Source organism: Artibeus jamaicensis, unplaced genomic scaffold (assembly GCF_021234435.1).
Source record: "Artibeus jamaicensis isolate MK-2021 breed Jamaican fruit bat unplaced genomic scaffold, CSHL_Jam_final contig_233, whole genome shotgun sequence".
NCBI lineage: Eukaryota > Metazoa > Chordata > Mammalia > Chiroptera > Phyllostomidae > Artibeus > Artibeus jamaicensis.
In genome coordinates, this window is record NW_026521486.1 from 5040220 (window position 1) to 5062318 (window position 22099).

Consider the following 22099-nt stretch of genomic DNA (forward strand, 5'->3'; position numbering starts at 1 on the left):
CCAGTGTGTGAAATTAAACCGCTCCCTCACAAATACAATAAGGGAATATACCATATTTAATTTCTGCCATACTGTAAACATTTGATCATGTTCTTTCCTCTGTAGATAACACGATCCAGTCGTCCAACTACCCACCACCTACCTGGAGCACAAGAAAACAGATAACCACCTAAACTGACAAGGCAAAGGACCAGGATGCCACTAACAGTTCTAGACAGCTGAAACAAAGACAACCTACAGTGAATTATTATTTTTTCTTTTAAAAATAAATCTTGCTCTACAGGTTGTTTCTAAGTTTTCAATATAGTAAAAGCAAAAACCGGGGAAACAAAGGAACATAAAAACACATGATAGCAAGAACCACTGACAAAAAAAGAGTGCCCAAAAATATAAAGAATATAACAGTTCCCAGTAGGATGGACAAGAGGCAACCATACACTGATGTTTCTCTCCCTCTCTCCTTCCCCTCTAAAGATAAATAAAATCTTTAAGAAAAAAAATAAAGTATTAAAAAAAGAAAATAAAGCAATAAAAATAAATAAAAAAGAATGTAACAGTTTAGGAACATCTAACAGAGAAAAAAATTCTTTTCCTTTTTAAAGATTTTACTTATTTTTAGAGAGGGCAAGGGAGGGAGAAAGAGGGAAACATCAATGTGTAGTTGCCTCTCACACACCCCCTACTGGGGAACCTGGCCCGCAACCCAGGCAAGTGCCCTAATTGGGAATCGAACAGAACTTTTGGTTTGCAGGCAGGTGCACAATCCACTGAGCCACACTAGCCAGGGTAAGACAAAAATCCTTTAGTAAGACTTGTAGGCGCTAAAGTAATACAAACAGTAACACAATACATGCAACTCCAAGATTCACCAAACAATAAAAACAAAATTAAATTACATTCAGACATTTCCTACTGCGTACCAGATTCAATAAATGCTCACATTATGTATCCAATTTAAACACTAGGCACTATGTTAAGCACTAGGGGTATGCTGATAAACAAGGAACACTAATCTCTCAGAACCTACACCAAACCCCATACATTATTCTCCAGACCCATTCCCATCATTCCTATACCACTGCCTTAGTTTAGGCAGCCTCATCACCTCAGGAGGGACTGGTTCCTCATAAATTGATACTGCACACCTAAAACCACATCCAGCGATTGTAAATTTGGCCCTAAGACCCTCCTATTTAAAACCCAGCAGAGTATGCCCCTGTCTTTCTCTTTCAATATGGACTCTTCCTCCCCGTCTTACACTTCATACCCCTCTAACTGGTCCTTCCTATCTGCTTCACTTTTTGCCTATCCAAAGACGGCCAAGTTCTAAAACAGCAACACACCAACCATTGCTCTTGCTTTAAAACTTTATAGGTTAAGTGCTCTTTAACATCACTGCCAAAGACCATCAAAAACTTATGTTAATTTTGGAAGAGCTCAAAAACTGACATCATTAGCTCCTACCCGCCTCAACATTTTTTTTAAAAGAGAGAAAATGAAGGAGCCCTGGGTGGTGTGGCTCACTAGATTGAGTGCCAGCCTGCAAACAAAAGGCTACCAGTTTGATTCCTGGTCAGGGCAGATGTCGGGGTTGCAGGTTCAGTTCCCAGCTGGGGCACACGCAAAAGGCAACCAACTGATGTTTTTCTCCCTCTCTTTCCCTTCTCCCTCCCTTCCCCTTCTAAAAATAAATAAAAGTTTTTATAAAAAAGAGAAGAGGGCCCTAGCTGGTGTAGCTCAGTGGATTGAGCGCAGGCCTGTGAACCACACAATCGCGGTTCGATTCCCAGTCAGGGCACATGCCTGGGTTGCAGGCCGGTTCCCTGCAGGCCAGTTCCCAGCAGGGGATGCACGAAAGGCAACCATACATTGATGTTTCTCTCCCTCCCTTCCCCTCTAAAGATAAATAAATAAAATATTAAAAAAGAGAGAGAGAGGAAGGAAAAGGGGGATTATTCCTAAGGCCAATACTCATTTGAAAATAGTTCAGTTTCTTTTTTTTAACATCATCAGTCACAAAGCATATAAAATTTGGATATGAATCTATCCAGGTGCCAAGTAACACATACCTCTTCATAGCCTGTGAGGTAACTAGAGTTAGAGGAAGGGGGGGCAGGAGTGTTCTTTCCCCCTAGATCTAGGACTACAGAATAATAAGTAAAAATGTTCCCAGACGGTGTCTGTGAAAGGTCCAGGTTAAGGCAAAATTGTAGAAAATGCATGGCTCCTGCTTTTATAGGCTGTCCTACACTAGCAATGATCACACATAAGGTCTAAGTCAGTCAGGAGGTGACTGCAGCAACCCTAAACACCTTGTGTTTGTCTTCAGCTGTGTAAGTTTTATCAACAGATGGTTTATGTACTATACAATGAATGACATGGACTTTTAATTCGGAGAACAAGAGTTCTCTACAACACCGCCCCACTAACTTTGTTTCCTCCCATATATAATGGAAATAAAACTTTCAATTCACCAGGCTGATGTCAGCACTGATGGTCCTAACATATATTAAATACCTACTCAGGAGACATCCTTAAGTATTTGGAGACAAACATTAATCTAGGTACAATTATACTGCTTGATATTGTCATTTAGTAATAGTTTGAATCTTGTCATCTTAACCATAAGCTATTTCAGATTTATTTTGTATTGATTTCTACAAAAAACTAAAAACACCAGAATATTAATGAACATTTCTTGAATAAAAAGTCCCTAGTTCCAAAGAAAGTAAATCTTCCTTCAAATTTATAGTATCAACACAGTGAAGTCTCTACTAGCAGCATCCTTCAGTCAGCTGCTGTTGATGTAGTACATTGATTTATTCTCAGCCCCTGGTGCTGAAAGCTAGGCCTCTAAATGACTGTAGCATAACCAGAGGATGTAGTTTTTATTTCTCTCCTGTGCCACAGAAATGTTTTAACATCATCACAAAATGGGAACCACAATAATATATTAAGCACTTGTTGCTACTACTACCACCACTATACTAGTTCGTGCTCACAGTATGCCACTGATGAAGAAATTAGTTTAACTCATTTAGTTCTCCAACAATTCTATGGGATAGGTTACACCTACTCCTAACTATTTGCATTCCACAGATGGGAAAACAGATACAGCAAGCAACTTGCCCAATGTAATGTAGCTATTGTATCAGTGGCTGAGTCCATTTCCAACCCAGGCAGTGGTGCTCCATAACCCACACTATTCGTCATGACGCTTTTATCAATTAATTTCATTTCTTCTTTCATACATAAAGGACAGCTATTCAAAAAAGAACTTTCAAAACTTATTTTTTTTGTCACCAGCATTTCTTAGGAGACAGGTACAATTTTTTGTAAAACGATTTAACCAACAAGCTTTGCAAAACAGCTACAGAGGAAGAGGGTTGTGGTAGAGCTCAGATTCTAACCCAGGCAGGATGGTTTGAAATCTGTGCGCTCATTTAAAACAAGCAAATATTTTAATAATAAAGCTTTATACTTAAATGTCCCCTTTCTGTGAAAATAAAGCTCCTTGGGATAAGGAATTCTGTTTTGTTCACTGTATACATCCAGTTCCAAACACTGTTGGTGCAAGAAATCTGTGGCTTAGATTATAAATAAAACAGGGCCCCACTCCTAACCTAGGCATTCTCCCAGTGAGCCTCAGCCTTACTTTATTATTTTTTTTCCATAGCACTTACCTGGAATACTATAAATTTACACCTTATGTGCAACATTAGAGAGTAAATTCCAGGAATTAAGTTTATTCACTGCCCTACCTTCAGCACCAAAGTTAGGACTTGATAAATATCTGACCAATCAGTGAAGATCTACTGTCCATCACCCCTCTTCTCCCCAGAGAATGTAAACATCAGGAGGGCAGGGACTTTTCACAACTAAGTTCCTAGGAACTAAAAGAGGTGCCTAATAAGTATTTTACCTTGTTTGTGGTTTTCACTCCCAATAGTTTAAGTAAACCACATTAACATACCAATATAAAAGTGCCAGAAAGGGAGAATGTACAGCATAGACAGAGATGCCAAACAGAACCTCCTAAGTTCAATGTCAACACTCCTTGTTGTGTAGTATAAAAACTTTTAAGGGTTTTCATACATCCACAAGTGACCCCAGTTCCCACACTCCTGATTTGGGCCTAACTATTAATTTCATTCATCCTTGATCTCTTACCATTATGATTCTCAGGAACAAAGAAGTTTTAATATCTGCTCAGATTATTCCTCTTACGGAGAAAACTTGTTTTTGACACCATGTAAAAATCTTACCCACCTCAAATAACACCTTTCAAGCAAAGCCATCTCTAAGTACATGACAGGCAGTGTCATCTATAATGTGATATCATTTTAGAAAACAGGAATAAAGTGTACAGGAAAAATATGAAAGAATGAGCATCAAAAATGTGTTTATTAATGTCTTAATTATATAGAGTACACATATTTAAAGTTTTTAAAAAACATATGTAGCATTTTCTAATTAATGAAACTTAAGAAAGGAGGCCTTGGAACACCCGGAATGTTAACTTAGACTTCATAATAAACTACCTTATTTTGCCGTGTATAATGTGCACCCCTCTCCCCCAAATTTTTGAGGGAAAAATAAGGTTGAACATTATTATACATTGGTAGTACTAATTCCATATCTACATAAATGTTTTAAATTCTTTTATTTATATTAATGTGTTAAAAGTATAACCAGATAGCAGTAACAATATCTGTATGTTCAAAAATAAATGCTAAAATTTCTTTATAATACCAAAACAACAAAACAAGTTTCTAAATATAAATTAAAAGTTGAATTAAAAATTAAAACAGAACACCCCCTCCCCAAAAGTCTGGGCCAAAAATGCAGGTGAGGTGTGCATTATACACAGCAAAACACAGTAACGCACCTTTATTTCCATCAACTAATAAGGAAAAACAAAATTTTAAAAAATCCTGTAATAAATAGCTATCTGTTAAAAACCAGGGACATTCAAAGCAGTGGTGAAAAATACAGTTTATCTGAAGAGAGTATAATACCAGTTATCTCAAAGCTACATTTTTAAAAAAGATTTTATTTATTTTTTGGAGAGAGGGGAGGGAGAAAAGACATGGAGAGAAACATCAATGTGTGGTCAACTTTCACGTGTGCCCCCCACTGGGGACCTGCCCTATAATGCAGGCATGTGCTCTGATAAGGGAATCAAAGCAGAGACCCTTTGGTTCACAAGCTGGCACTCAATCCACTGAGCCACACCAGCCAAATCTCAAAACAGTATTTCTATAGGAAGGCTATGGTGGCCTTAGAAGTAATATGAAAATTTTCTAATGTTGCTCCAGAGAGAACAGGAATTAGCTGACAATCATCTGCAACAAATGTGAAGGTATACATACAATACCACTCAGTTGTGTAAAATGTTTTACTTGAATTTAATATAAGAGTTAAAAAAATTTGTGACAATACAGCAGATCCTTGGCATAAAATGTGGATAAGACTACACAGTGTAAGATTAAATACGAATAAAAATAAATAAATAGCTGACCCCAGCCCTCCCTATAACAATGGAACACTCAAACATACCAAAATCACACTTACCTTAAGAGGCTGGGGGCCTCTCAATCCTGCTTGTCCTCCCATCTGGGGAGAGCCCTGCTGCAGCGGCTCAGTCATTAAGTTGCCAGCATTTCCCATGCCTGGGGTTGGGTACTGCATATTAGGTCGCCCTCGGCCTGCTCCAATCGAACCGTTCATGACTTGATTAGGCATCATCCCCTGTCCATTGCCTGCAGTCAACATTCCAGGATTCATGCCAGCATTCATCCCCGTGTTCATTCCCATTGCAGGTTGACTCACTGGACTGTTCATCATACCTGTTGCAGGTGGCGTGGGACCCTGATTTGGTCCACTCGTGCCCATCCCCATGTTGGGGATTGGGCTTTTGACCATGCTGTTTATCAAACCCAATCCAGGACTGTTCTGTTGGGCCTGGCTGGCCATGCCTTGGCCTGGACCACCAACCCCCATATTTAGGTTAGGGGAACTACCAGACCGTAGCAATTCTGACAGTTGTTTATGTTTAGAAGCTGCATCTTGTACTATGCCAAGACTTGTCTGAAGCTGACTAATATCACCACCATTGGTTAGTCCCAATTCCGTAGAGTTGATTAATTCATCTGGTAAGTCATGCTCCAAGTCAAATAGAGAGCCAAAATCTAAAGCAAGAAGAAAGATAATGGTTAAAGTTTGACAAAACCATTCTATTTTGTTCTTGATAAACATTATATTTCTATACCTCACTCTATGGAATACTATCTATTTGTACTGCAGTTTTTCATGTTATACTAAAATTTTTCCCTGATATCTACACATTAAGAAATTGAAGAATGTTTGGTTATGCCAACAACTTTAAGCAATGAACTAATACCAAGGAAAAATAATACCAAGGAAAAAGAAGTAAATCTTAGTGTAACACCTATATGAGTTGCCAAAATTTTGTCTTAATAGTCATGAGAAAAAGATGTACAATTAAAGTTGTATAATACTCCAGAATTCCTTAGAAGGGGTTAAAATAATTTATCAACATAAAAACTAATTCAGAACAAAAGATTTTAAACTATCAACAACAGAGACAACTGATTAGGACACATCATTTGTAGAACAATCAGTGTGAGCTCCATGAAGCAAGGGGCTACCATTCTTTGCCAAGTTCTTAGCACAGTGTCTGCCACAAAGTAGGTCCTCAATGTGCTGAGTGAGCTTGCTTTTTCACCTAACCTCAGCCTACAAATTCATTTTCCTTAACTAAAATCTGGCTGAAATAGGATACAAAAATCATGCCTCTAGTGAAACTACCCCCACCCTACCCCTGTCCCATCCCTGCCAAAAAATTTAAGAAGTTATAGATTAACCCAGGGTTTCTCAATCTTGCTACTATTAAACATTTTGGACTGGATAATTCTTTTTGTGGGGGAAGGAAGGATTGCACTGTGTATTGTTAAGATACTCTGTAGATTCCTGCTCACTTCTCCCAATGCCATTATTAGCCATAACTCATTTGTGACAACCAAGAATGTCTTCAGTACCACCAAATGTCCTTTGCAAGGGTAAAATTGATATTGGTTGACCTGTTGACAGTTTTAACTCATTACATACATTAGGTACTTGAGTTTTCTTCCCTTCTAATTCTCCAAGTAGTTTTCACATTAAAAAGACATTACTAGGTATTTAATAATTAAATGTACTTGAATCTACAACTAATTTTCCTATTAAAGATAGTTCAACCCTTTAAGACAAGATACCACTTTAAATGATCTATCTGGTCCAATTAATCTTGGTTTTTAAGTACAACTCTTCCTCTATGTGTCCTTCCTTTTTTACAGAATTCTACCACGGCACTCAAATTAGGAGTGTCTTTCTCTCTGTCTTCCCTCCTGGCTGCCACCTCTACCACCCCCCCTACCACACCCCAATTTACCCAGACTGCAGCTCTTTGGAAAGCGCTTATCTTATCACCTATAGACCAATTCCTTGCCTAACGCCCACCACAGTTAAGCATTCTGGTCATATCTTAATCTAACCAAATTGTATCTCAGGATCTCAGAACATGATTTAGAGCCCAGAAGACTTTTTTACAGAATTATTTTCTTTCCTTTTGAAAAATCATATGTGCCCATCCATCATTTAAAAAAAACGTGCCTTATGCTTTTGTAATATAAATAGTCTCAAATAAAACCTATTTTACATCGTTACTTAAAGAAAATTACTTAATATACTGATATATCTCCTTAATCATTTTTTAAATATTTATTTTTAGAGAAAGGGGAAGGGACGAAGAAAGACAGGAGAGAAATATCAATGTGTGGTTGCCTCTCCTATGTTCCCCACCAGGGACCTGGCCTGCAACCCAGGCAAAGTGTCCAGACTGGGAATCGAACTAGGGACCCTTTGCTCCACAGTTTGGTGCTCAATCCACTGAGCCACACTAGCCAGGGCTATTTCCTTAATCATTTCTAATTATATAGTTCACAAAACTGGGATCATATATACTTTAAGAGAGATATGACATTTTACTTTTCCCCTGAAATACATGAAAATAAATTTTTTTACTGTTACATATTTTTACTTATTTTAGAGAAGAATAAAAATCTCTACCCATTTAGAAATTTAAAAAAACATACGTATACATAAGTGACAAATCAAACAGAAAATTACAAAAGCTGAATAATAATAAAATACATTTCAAAACTTAAAGCTAAAAATTATGATTTAAGTATCCAAGTTATTATGTTAGAATATGAGGAAGCAAGTAGTTATCAACAAAAGAGGAAAACCAGATACAACTGAGAAGGTATGAACAAACCAGAAGTTGGTACTTTGAATAGAGTAATAAATTTCTGGGAAGGTTAAGGAAAAAAGAAAGTAAAATGAGAAAGTGATACTAGCAACCAATTTCATGGGGGGGGGGGGTGGAGAAGGAAGGAAAAAAAAAAAAAAAAAAAAAAAAAAGATGGACAAATCCCCGCCCCGGCTGGTGTAATTCACTGGGTTGGAGTGTTGTCCTATAAACCAAAAGTACGACACGGGTTTGATTCCCCGTCAGGGCACATTCAGTTTCAGTCCTACAGGGGCACTTGTGGGAGGCAAATGATCAACTGATCTTTCCCTCTCCCTTTTCCTCTAAGCACGTCCCCAGATGAGGATTTTAAAAAATGTATTTTTCTGATAAAATACTCACCAACCTTAATCTAAAAGAAAATATAAAGGATAAATTCCTAGTCTCTCAAATAAACCAATGGCAAAAATAGGAAATGGTAAGAGTTATTATCAAATAAAAGATTCAACAACTAGATATACCTTGTTTAGATACGGATTCAAATCAAATGAAAAAAAAGGGGAGAGACACAAAAACTGGTAACTTGAAGCAACAAGCACATGGGAGTTTTTTTATTTTACTTTTAGAGAGAGGAGGAAGGAGAAAGAGAGTGAGAGAAACACCAATGTGTGACAGACACATACATCAATTAGCTGCCTCTCGCACACCCCCATCTGGGGGCCTGGCCCACAACCCAGACCTCTGCCCCATGGGGAATCTACCAAAGACCTTTTGGTTTGGGAGACAACGCCCACCCCCGTGAGCCACACCACTTAGGGTGAGAGTTCTTTATTCTACTCTATTAAATTGAAATTTTTCATTTTAAAAACTTTAAAAGGACACACAGAAAGCCTGAATAACACCATTATTATTAAACAAAAATAATGATTGGCTAATCTTTCCATAAAGAAAACACTAGATCTAAATATGTGTGTGTTGTTTTTTTTTTAATGAGCACGTCCCACTGAACCAGATTGTTCAACCTTACACAAACACTTCTAGGAAATGGAAAGAATACTCTAAAAATCACACATGGCCAGTACAAATCATGAACACAGAAGCAAGAATTCTACAAAAAGATAAAAAAAAAAAAAAAAAAAAAAAAAGAGGCCTGGCTGGTGTGGCTCAGAGGACTGAGTACCACTGGTCACCGGTTCGATTCCCATGCAGGGCACATGCCTGGGTTGAGGGCCAGGTCAGGTTCCCAGTAGGGGGTGCAAGAGAGGCAACCACACATTAATGTTTCTCTCCATCTCATTCTCCTTTCCTTTCCCTCTCTCAAAAAAATATTCTTAAAGAAATAAAAGCCCTGGCTGGTATAGCTCAGAGGATTGAGTGTGGGCCTGCAAACCAGAGTATTGAGGTTCGATTCCCAGTCAGGGCACATGCCTGGGTTGCAGGCCAGTTCCCAGCAGGGGACCCATGAGAGGCAACCATACATTGATATTTCTCTTCCTATCTCCTTACCTTCCCCTCTAAAGATAAATAAAATCTTTAAAACATTAAAAAAATAAAAAAGAGAGAGAGAGCAAACCAACTTTTCAGTGCCTTAAAAATGTATTTATTAACATGATTAAGTTGGGAAAAATCTAAGGAATCTGAGGGGGGGGCAGTTTGCATCAGAACCTTAGATCATCTATAAATGACATTCACCATATTAACAAAGAAGAAAATATAAGATTCACCTCAATGGCTACAAGAAAAGCATTCAATAAAATTCCATACCAAATCACATTTTTGGTAATCAAGAAACTGATAATTTCTTTAAACTGATAAAAAGTCTTCTTCCAAAACATAAAAACTGAGAGCAAACATGCATAACGGATCAATATTAAAAGCAGTCTCTTTAGCATCAGAACAAAACCAAGGTACTCTTACAACCACTTCTGTTCAATGTCGTACTAGTGTCCAGCTAAAGCAATAATATAAGAAAAATTATAAGCAAAAAGACTGAAAAGAAACACAACTCACTGTATGAAGATGATGTAACTGTCAATATAGAAAATCCAAAGCAAAAAAATGAAAAGCGAAAGGTTAGCACAGCGACTAAACATACTATGAACAAATTAAACTGCATTTCTAGACATCAGCAATAAATGTTTAGAAAACATTTTAATACAATTTAGGGTAGCATGGGGACAACTTAGGAAAAAATCTGACAATGTTACTATAAAATACATGTAAATTGGGGAAAGTAAAGACTACCTAAGGAGACAGAATAACAACCCAGACAACTGGGTACAACTCCTTGATATTACATAAAGGGACACTGAGCTTAACAAAGAAAGGATGCTAAAGCCTAACACTTCCCAGCCTATCAATCAGGAATACTGTCCTAGAAACCAGGTTCCAAGAAGGAAATGTCAGTGGTGTTCCATGCTCCAGAGAGAATTAACTGAATGTAGATAATAGAATATATTGAGTAATTTAAGTAAGAACAGTTCGGGGGAGTTGTAAAGAGCAAAAACCAGACTGCAGTGGATTGAGATGTAGGAGGTAAAGTAAAAGACACCACATGTGTTTTCTAAATAGTAAGGTGAGCTTTTAGATAGTAATCTGCTTATTTCTCCCCCACTTCTCTGTTTGATTATAAACCTGAAATTTATTTCACTACCTTTAAATTACCCTGTGGCAAGTATCACAGAGCTGTGACATACAATTGGTGAAATAAATGAACTCACACCATCTCCAGTATGACATTTCCTGCTTACTTTCCAAATATCAACCAATATTTGGCAGGCCACTACTACCTAACAGTTTAAGTTCTCACGTACATTTAATCATGGTCAAATGCAAAGTGAGTCCGAGTAAAATGTTCTGTCACCTGAATGTACATTTAGTCCCAACAGTGATACAAACAAAATGTGACTGACCAGGTAGATTTAAATCTTTGAAAAACTGAACATAATACATAAGGTTTATTCAATGGACCATGTATTAGAAATGTGACAATTTAAACAAAAACAAATTTGGATCGAGCATGTGGGAAACTAGCAATGAGTCAAAACATCCTTTCGTTATTATACACTTTCTGTAGGTCAACCTTGGTACCTTCTATGTTGCTGTGATTCTCAAAGCAGATTTAGCGATATAATCTCTTGTAAAATAAGCCCCGGCCAGTGTAGGTCAGAGCACAGTTGCCATAAACCAAGGGGTCCCAGGTTCAATTCCCCAACAGGGCACATGCTGGGTTGAAGATTCCGTTCACATTCAGGGTGCCTGTGAGAGGCACCCGATTGCTGTGATGTTTCTCTCCCTCATTCTTTCCCTTCCACTGTCTCTAAGACCAGCGAGCATGTCCTCAGGCAAGGATAAAAAAAAAAAACTCCTTGTAAAAATAAATACTCATCTCACTTAGCCTTTCCATTAAATCAAAAGATCAAGGCAATTCCATGGTACATGAACAACTAGACAAATATTGCTACCATGAAATATGTAAGTAAAGCATAACCTTCAAAATTAAGATCAACAATCCCAAACACTGCACTGACTGGGAGCACAAATACATTTTTCTGTTACTAACTAGGATGCAAAACAACTTAAAATTAAGATAATTTTGCCTCATAATCTAATTCTACTGCATAATAATATCTCTTCCAGTTATACATTATTTGTTGAATAAATAGGCTTATTTTGGTATTTCAGGTAAATTGAAGTCAAATGAAAACTCAGTTCTGCTCTTAAAACTGTACATTACGCAAAACATCCATACGAATTATTCCAAAACTAGTCTATTCTCAAGCATCCACTTAGAAGACAGAATACATCCCTGGATTCTCCTTTCAATTGGTTTTCACTGGTACCGAAAAGCTTTTTTTAAAAATGAACATTCCTGCTCTTAAAACTTTCTTTCCTCTAACCCAGTGGTGAGGCCAGAGGATGGAGTAGGAACTGGACAAATGAAGAGCGTAGAGAAAGAGAACAGGCTGTGAACCTGTAGCATAGCCCATTCAGCAACTGGAAAAATTCCAAGTAGGGGGAGGATGGTGGGTGATGAGGCTGGCAGAGATCGAAGCACTCAGAAACCCTAGTAGTTCCAGGTGAGGGGTTTGGGATTTGAAAAGAAAAGAAAAGGTGGCCCCAGCTATTGTGGCTCAGTGGATTGAGTGCTGGCCTGCTAACCAAAAAGTCTCAGGTTTGATTCCGAGTCAGGGCACATGCCTGGTGTTGGAGGCCAGGGCCCCAGTTGGAGGCACATGAGAGACAAACCACACGTTGATGTCTTTCTCCCATCCTTCTGCCTCTCTAAAAAGAAGTAAATAAAATCTTAAAAAATAATTACAAAAATAAGGATGAGATCGAAGTCCAGTATACATAATTTATAAGTTTGGCTAGACACTGAAACTATCAATCTCACAATGATCTCTTGTTCTTACTGTTTTCGGGCACTCTTAACATTAAGCTGTTTTGGGTGCTTAAAAAGCATAACATTTTAAAACATCACCGCCTTGAAAATGAGACAATTTTGCAAACTTCAATTTATCAGGTAAAACCCTAAGTACTTTATTAAAAATAATATTTTAATATTCTGTAGATGAAGCAGAATTAAACTACTCATAAACAGGCTACCTAAGCACTTAAAACTACTTAATATAAAGTAACACAAAGACAACTAAATGCAATATCCATGCTGGTAAGACTTGTAAAATTTCTGAAACAAATGGAAATGACCTGCGATTTATATACAAATTTGAATCAGATTATAATCAATATGAAGTTTTAAAGACCACATAGCTATGCGTGTTGGCAGCTGTCGAATTTTGATACCCAATAGTCAAAGGGCAAAAGTGCAGCAAATTTCAAATGCGCATTCTCGACCCTGTCCTGCAACCATGACACCAAAAGTTGTATTTAGCTCTGGTTGGTGTGGCTCAGTGGATTGAGTGCTGGCCTGTGAACCAAGGGATCGCTGGTTTGATTCTCAGTTCCCAGTGGGGAGAATGTAAGAGGCAACCAGACATTGATGTTTCTCCCCCCTCTCTTTCTCCTTCCCTCCGTCTAAAAAAAAAAATTTTTTTTAATTTTTTTAAAGTTGTATTTATACTTTGGGAAGTGATTGACTCAAGACTGATTCTTAACCTCAACACATTTAAGTTAGTTCTCAAAACTTAGAGATGAAGTGCTATTACTAACCAAGAATATGCCTGGGAGCCTACTTTTAGAAGTTTTATTTATCGACTTAATAGTATATTGACACTTCTTAGTGTAATGTTAACTAAAAGCTGAGGACATCACTATGCATGGTATCAAAATCCCATCATAAAAATCAACTCAATGACATGTTGGTATTGAAACTAAACTGCATGATAACCTAATTGCCACTGATCATTTCTTCAATTTGAGTAGCAGTAACATGGTGTGGGAAGCTAAGTTGTGAGTCTAGGATTTGTTTGCTTGACCGGGAATGGCTATAGTGAACCCTGATAACGAAGCTGCCATACTCTCTTTTAAAAAAGGTTTTATTTATTTTTAGACAAAAGGGAAGGGAAGGAGAAAAGACGGGGAGAGAAACATCAATGTGTAGTTGCCTGCAACCCTAGCATGTGCCCAGACCAGGAATCAACCAGCGAGCCTTTGGTTCAGAGGCTGGCACTCAGTCCACCGAGGCACACTATCCCCAGTCAGGGCCATGCTATCCCTTATAAAAAAAGTCCTAAAACTTACATATTTGAAAAAGGGGAGAGTGCACGGTTTGTTTTTGAGTTATCTACTATATTTTCTACATTTATGATAACTGGTAAACAAAGTTTGGATGTTAAAGAAAAATCTTTAAAAAAAATAAAACAATTCACTTTGGTAATTACAAAGTAAACTGGAATAAACTTCCAAGGCAAATGGTTAAGTGTATTTCAAGATATAAGTGATATATCCTTGGTCTTTCTACTATTAGGTTCTGTGTTACTGATCCTATACCGTGTCACCAGAATCAGTCTTTCTCCTTTCCCTGACCATGTCACTTCCCTGCTCATAAATTTTTATCCTGATAAGATAAATGTCAAACTCCTTAGCATATCTCTGTCTTTTCATAACAGGACCCCAACATCCTTTTCCATCTGTCTCCCATGAAAACACTCCACAATACAATCAGTGCTCAGTCACATCAAAACCACCTGTACCTGTTACCAGCTGAAATACCCAACTCTCCCAACTTCTATGAAAAAGTAAGTTACCTTTCAAGCCCTCCTACCCCCATTCGAATATACATATTCTTTATGAAGTTTTCCCCAATACTGCAAATCTATACTATCAGAAATAATTTCTATTCTCTGCCTTTATTCAACACGTTTTTTAAAAACTTACCAGAGAATAATTTATGGGAAAATTGTGTGTACACATATACCAACCCCACCAGATCCTAAAGGACTGGAGAGTACAAACTACACCTTGATTCGCCTTTAATTCCAAGTGCCTAATGAGAGAAAGGTACACCAAATGCAAAGTGACTACTCAATTTGGGAGAATCATATAACCTCAAAATGTACTGCTTCTTTTCCCTTGTTTGCTATTTCAGTAAATGGAATCTTCATCAATCCAGCTGCCCTAACTTGGAAATTGGGAATTATCCTCAATTCCTCCACCGCAGTATCTTAACATCGAATTGATCATTAAATTCTGTTGGCTATCAAGTTCCCTCAAATCTTCTCACTTCTCTCCATTTCCTAATCCAGGCTACCCTCATCACAGCTAGAATCTTATTAGAGCCATCTCATTGGTTTCCCAACTTCCTAATTTTCCCTGACCCTTTCTGAGTAATTCATCACTTAATCATCTATGGTACAAGTCTATCCTATCCATTTAAAAGAGCTAAAATGAAAAGTCTAAACTCCAGTAAGTATTATAAGCCCGGCATGATTGGCCCGTTGTTCATCTCTACAGCAGTAATCCTTGCTATCCTCCCAGGCAGATGGAATTTACAGGTTCCCTAAACAGGCCACACACTCTTGTTCACAGCATGGGTCACTGTTACTAACCCTGTATCTATTCTTCAGATTCCAAGATCAGACACCAACTCCTCAAAGATAGCCACCAGAGTACTAGTAATACAGGATACCTCTCCCCCCACCCTCCCTGTGCTTCCCAAATACAATACTGGTCATGTAAGACATGTTGCTCCCCTGCTCTTATCTGTGAGTTCCAGGAAGGAAGGGTCTATGTCTGCCTGGATGACTAGAGTATTCCCTGTGCTGAAGATAAATGCCTAGCATAAAGAAAATGCTGGTCTAATACAGGACAACTGCTACCTTGTCAAGTCTTCTAAGCCAGTATTTTTCAAATTGTGGGTCAAAGCCAATAAAGGACCATAAACTCAATACAGTGGGTCATAACCAGTTTTTTTTTAAAAAAAGGAAACGCAACAGAAAACATAGAGTGTGTTACAAATAAAGGCTAAGTATTATTTTACTTGTTCACTTGCTGAGACAAGGTCTCTGCTTTTACATACAGAATGTAGTTCTTGGGTGTGGTCAAAAAATCTGAAAAGCATTGAACTGCTCCTTCTACTTTCCTTCCTCCTCCTTTACAAGAAAGTACTCTTTTAAAACCCAGATAAGCATAAAAATAATAGAGAAAAAAATAGTGCTCAACTGCACAATTCTTTACCAAAAAGCCATTCTTAACTTGAGCACTTCCAACAAGGATGATTTGCTATGATTTCTCATTTTGCCTTAAAAGTTTAATTTTCATTTCGGATACACATACAAGACACCCTATGTGACAGCACATGTAGTACTTTTATTCCTACTTTAATCTCTGCTGTCATATTCTTATACTTTGAAAAAAAACTCAGTAGATGATACATAGGCTAACTGTACCATCATCCTTATTTCTAAGACTACTCTCTGAACTTCACAACATACTTGACTTTCTTTTTCCAGTTTCCATATATTCATTACAAAAATCTACCACTGCTTTTTCCTGTACATTTAGTAGTAAGGTTAAAAAGTTAGCCATTAATGAATGTGTAATATGCTGCAGTAAATCCTACCTCAAGCATTTGATAAAGGGAATTCTCGTTTATTCCTTACCACAATCCTGTAAGGTAGGTACTACAGGTGGGAAAGCTAAGACAGAGAGGTTAAGTAACTCGCCAAAGCTGACTCCAAAACCCAATCTCTTAACCACTCACTTTTTCTCCAGTAGTTTTAATTTTTTTCTCTCAACTAAATTATTCTTAATTACCTTGTTGGGCACTTACTAAATAAAGATCTACACCTAAAAACAAACGAGATCCAAACTGTTTAGAAGAGGCTTAACACTTAAATTAATATTTATTCTCCTAAACCTTTCCGAGAATTGAGCAATGAAAAATTCCCATTAAAACTTCAGAAAACTACCATCCGTCACACACATGAAAAACCATCTGCAAAATTCAGTGTTGTAAAAAATTTTACACTTGGTATAATTTAAGTTTTAAACTTGCTCGTTAATTTCTCTAATGGATGCCAGACTTAAAAATAAAATCAACTTCGAAAATTCTAAATGGAAGAAACTCTACAGTAATACACACACACAAAAGAAGTATGTCTTATTTTTCCATTAATTAATTGTTGGGTGTTTGGCATAATAACTCCTGAAATGGTTTTTTTGGTAAATATACCAAGAAGTAGTATTTTACACTCCCACTATATCTGTAACATTTTTGCTATTCTTTCCCTTCCTATTTACTACTTAATACTACTGCAGAAAACACCACTATGCACCAACTTTCAACTTCCACTGGATATACCAATACATTTCTTACCTTTGCAATAGAACCTGAACTACTGCTGGAAGAGAGTAACCACATTGTAACATACAGAAGATTTACAACTTAAAAGTCATTTTACCTCTCTATCCAGCACAGATAGCCTTTCTGAAGCCCTACAAACAAACTTACCAAGGCTTGAGAATAAGCAATTGCCAGAGTTCAAGGCACTTGGTAAAACGTGTTTCACTTTAATTTTAACACTCACTGGGTCAAAGAGCCATAAATGAAAAACTAGAAGCAGAACTCTAAACACTCATATGTAAAAGTTAAAAGGGAAACATAGTATCACAAGCTCAAGAGCTGAAAAAAGAAATGACCTCCTCTGAAACCATTCTGATTGATATTAATTTAAACCACTAATACACAATAGTGTTTTCAGAGAGCAAAACTGCCGTTTAAAAATTCCTTGCCACTTCTCTACTGTGGACATTAATTTGGTGTTTAAAATGCAGGTGTATTTTATATACTAGTTGCTCTGTGCCTTTAAAATGCAAAATAGGCATAAAACCCAAGCCAAGTCTGACACGTAAGTACCCAGTAGGGCCACAACACTGAACCAACACCAGGAGGACCATTACCTACTGACAGGACAGATCCTGGCACTGCACAGTCACCCATCTTTCCAGGGTCTGCTCTCTCAGCGCGGACAGCATTAAGTGTTTAGAGCACTGACAGAAGATGTCCAGTGTGTAATGGAGACAGCACATCCTCCTCCTCATTCCCACCACTCAGGTTATTGTCAGAAATAGATTCAAGAAATTTCTCTAGGACTTACCTGTTTACTTTCCTGTCAATAATTTTATCTTTTTTTTTTTTAACCAAACGGCTTTATGATCTTTTTCCTTTTTGAGAGAAGGCAAGCCATTTGATTTATCAGATAGTTTTGACCAGAATATAGTAAGTTAAAACTTTAATAACTCAAGTGCAAATATTGAAAACAGGAAAATAAAAATAAAAAAACTAAAAAATAAGCCTTTCCCTTTCCATTCTAAAACATGATACTTAAACTTAATTCGAGTTATTTGAATCAACCTTTAAAAATTTTTAGAACAATCTTTGAGTAAGTCATTTTTATTCTGTACCAATGGCAAACCTCAGAAATTCAGATGTTAGGATTTAAATGCTAACTTGCATTGTGAGGCTTTCACAGGCCAACCCAACTGGGTTCTAGTTTTCTTCCCTATAAAACTGGCACATGCAAACACTCTTGATAGATAACTTACACTAATAAACCTGTAAGCCTCTATTTTAAAGAAGTTTCTGGGGTCTAGAATTTTGGTATCATTTTGACTCAGTTCTAGATAAAATTCATAATCGAGTACCAAGGAACAACTTACTTTCACATTTATAAAATGTCCAAGTGACAACTCAAAAGTCATAATGTAGAAGCTACAAGTTTGAAATTTAAAGTTTTAAAAGTGAAGTGTCCTTGTTAAAAGTTGCCTGCAAACTTACACCACACACTACTGGATGCAACAAGGGAAAACAAAATCTAAATGTAATGGTGCCCCAACTTGAAGAAAGTTCACAGAGAGACAGTATTTTCTTTACACCTTTCTCCACCTCCACAACAGCAAACCCCAGACCTATTAGGATTAAAAACTGGACAAAAAAATTCTAGGAATAAAATCTTCCTTGGGGGAGGGAGCAAACCATCAGTACAAAATTTAGACAAAGCTAAGGAAGATGAACTCATAGTTTATCTGGATGTTGAGGGTTTGTTTGTTTTCTATAAAAACCCACTTGATACATTTAGGACTCTTATAAATAACTATTCACAGACATAAGTAGCAAAAACAGTTTTTATGTAATAGACAGGTGAAACACTACACCAAAACGAGTTAGCTGAAGTTACCAAACACACAGACTGAGTGCAGAGAATGCAGCAGCGCACCTGAACAGAGCAGTGTCTGAACAGAAGGCAGAGCAAGCCTTCCTTCCAGACCTTGCATTACTTCAAGACTAAGCTGCTCCAATAGGGGGGTCATCAAAATAATGTATAGAAAAGTTGATTTCTCTAAAATGTCCCAAGCCACAGGCTAACTCAAATGTAAAATCCATTATCACATTACCCCAAAACTAATGAAACAACCCGAAAATTTACAGGTGAAAACGTATCTAATGGTGATCTAGAAAAATTGTGAATGACACTTTAACAAGTGCAAAGGAATACACTGCTCATTATGTGCATGAATTCGGGGGCGGGGGGGGGGGGAGGCAGATTAAACTTCAAGGAATAAGGACAGACCAAAGTTCATGCAATACCAATGTCACAAACCTGAAGGCGAGAACTCTGCAAAAGCCCTCAATTTTTGCAGGTACACTTTCTTATAAAAAACAAAACAAAACATTTGCTATAGCCTTACATTTTCACCCTTCAAAATGAAGCCTACCTAGAAACGTGCTTAGAAGTTCTATACAAACTCAAAGGGTACATTTAACTCCATTAAGCACTCTCACTGGCAGATGGAAGGATGACGTTGAGCCTGCTCTGCTCTTGGGGAGTTAAAGAGATGCTCCCTACTAAAGGGGAACATCTTGTGGACTGTCAGATGGACAGCCATTCTTCCTCTTCATTATCCTGGTACCTCAACTATGACAGCAAAAAAGAAGGTCGGTGGCCCTCAGAATAGTACCAAACTAACTGTAAGAAAGGGATGATGAAAGAAAGTCTCCCTGACTATCTCCTGATAGTGAAGTAAAGAATTCGTAGAGCTTTTTAAACAAAAATCTCCAAATATTTTAAAGCATAAAAAAGCAAAAACACAAATACAAAACCTAATGCACATTCCAAATGTGTTCGATCAGTTCATGTCTGCAATTCGTGATTGGGGGCTCTTTTCCATTTCTTATCTTGATTTCCAAGTACACAACTCCACAAAATCAGGCATCTCCCCCCCCCCCCAAAGAGAAAGTGACTACAAACTGCACAGAAAATGCCCCTACTCTCTCCCAACCTGAAAACTAGAGTTTCAGACATTTTGGTCTCAAACCAAAGAAATGGAAGATGTAAAATGAACTGCGCTCCATATTGATTCTTAAAGTAAATAAGAGGAGAAATTTTTAGAAAGCTAGGAATGGTAGGTAAAATAATTCAAACCAAATTTCAGGCTTTACTTAAACCTCGCGTCAAACCTGAAATCCTGGGTCACCTACACACAAATAAAACAAAGATTTTTACACCCTCATCCTTAACAGAGAAAATCTTGAGCAAAGAAAATCTTGAAAAGCAAAAGTGGAAAGTAGAGGAAACAGAGTAAGAGAAACCAAAGAGAAAGGATTCGCAATTCCTTCTTTACCAGCAACAAAAAAAATTAAAATTGCATAAAAAACCCTTACACACAGATGCACTGCCATTTCCAAAATTAAATTGCACGGGAGCAACAATAAAAACCATTTCTATAGCACCGCTAAAGAGCTCTAATTCCAGAACACACATCGATATGACATAATGTTGCAACGAATGTATTAGGAAGCGAAGAAAATGGTTGGGCTACTGGACGTCTTCGACTAGCTCATTCAAACACCTTTAAAATTAATTAAGACAGAATTAACAGAGAGAAAGAAAGAAAATATGGAAGAATAAAGGTACACGGAGCAGAAAAGATTAAAGGGGATGTGGAAGGCGAGGGCTCCCGAGACTAACCTGTGCCGTCGCTGGCCGACGCCGAGAGGGCCGGAGATGAGAGTTTAGGCCGCTTGGCTGAAGGCGGCCCCGGTTCCACCACATTCTCGGCCATTTTTAATTCTTTCGGAGATACAGGCGAGGAAATAGAGAATCCCCGGGAAATCTCTTCTTCAGATGGGGTCCCCGCCCCGCTCCCTGGGGTGGGCTTGGGGGGCTTCGCCGGCCCCCGAGGGGGGTGGGGGAAGTTCCTTATTCTCTCCGCCGGGTCGCGGTGACTGTAGAGGGATGCAGACTCGATAGAAAGGTAGGGGCAAGTGCGAGGGGCCGGGCCTGGCCCAGGCCCGGAGGAACCCAAATCCACCGAGCGAGTCCGCTGCGGCGAATACCCGAGAACTCGCTGCTCTAGAGGCGCAGTCCCCGGCCCGCCACGGCCGGTCCCTGCCGAACCGAGGTCTCTCGGAGCTCCGCCGCCGCCATCAGCCTCTTCCTCCTCGGCGCTGTCCTCCTCCTTCTCATCGCCACAAGGAGGCGGGGGCGAAAAGGGGGGAGAGGAGGAGGCGAAGAGACACACTCACCTCCTCCCGGTGCCCCCTCCCGGACCTGCGCCCCCACCCTCCGAACCCTCCTCCTGCCGCCGCACCGGCCCCTAATGGCCGCAGAGAGCTCGCGGGAGCAGAGAGCCAGGCTGGCGCCGCCGACTCACATCGCGCGGCGGAGGCGCGGCCAGGACGCCGGGCGCGGAACTCGCTAGCTCAGAGGGCCGAGCCGAACTGCGCCGTCTGGCTGTGCGGACGCCGAGCCCACCAAGGAGGCCCAGCTTCGGCAGGCGCCGCGCTCGCCTTCGCTCTCCTCTCTCGCGGAAAAAAAATACGGCCGCCTCCGGCTCCCACTCCCGGCGGCCAGGTGCCGGGAGCGCCCGCCCCCCCGGGGCTCCGCTCGGGGCCGCCCTCGGCGGCGGGCGAAGGCACTGGGGGCGCGGGGTTATGTAATGGTCCCCCCTAGGCGTCGACGCCGGCCCGGCTGCCGGGCCGCGGTGGGGGTGTGTTCGGGCGGGAGGGGGCTGGGGGTCGCTTCGGCCCGTGCGCCCCGGGCCCCCTGCTACTGTCTCGGTCCCTGCTTCCTCTCTCCGGCCCGGCTCCCCTCCGCACTCGCTCTCGCAGTTCGTACTCAGCCCGGCGTCCCGCTCGCCCACTCTCGCCCGCTCCCACTCGCCCTCTCTCCCCCCGAGCCTAGCACACAAACAAGATGGCGGCTGTTGTTTCTTCCCTCTGCCGAATCCTCCTTACGGGCTAGCGGTAGCAGCGGCGGCCGGAAATGAGCCAAGGGGGGGGAAGGGGGAGGGGTTGAGCCTCCGGAGGGAGGCGGTGAGGGGGCG

At 39.4% G+C, this 22099-nt stretch overlaps 1 protein-coding gene across 2 annotated transcripts in view; it reads right to left on the reverse strand.

Moving 5' to 3' along the window:
- EP300 (E1A binding protein p300) overlaps positions 1–21728 on the reverse strand; it is a 69977-nt gene extending 48249 nt beyond the window's left edge. For both annotated transcript variants that reach the window (XM_037160795.2, XM_037160794.2), the window contains exons 1-2: positions 20743–21728; positions 5575–6191 (exon numbers count right to left, since the gene is read on the reverse strand). In XM_037160795.2, the coding sequence (XP_037016690.2) occupies positions 5575–6191; positions 20743–20836 (711 nt within the window). In that variant the 5' untranslated portion in view covers positions 20837–21728. The remainder of the gene's footprint in view (positions 1–5574; positions 6192–20742) is intronic.
- Positions 21729–22099: the final 371 nt, after the last annotated feature.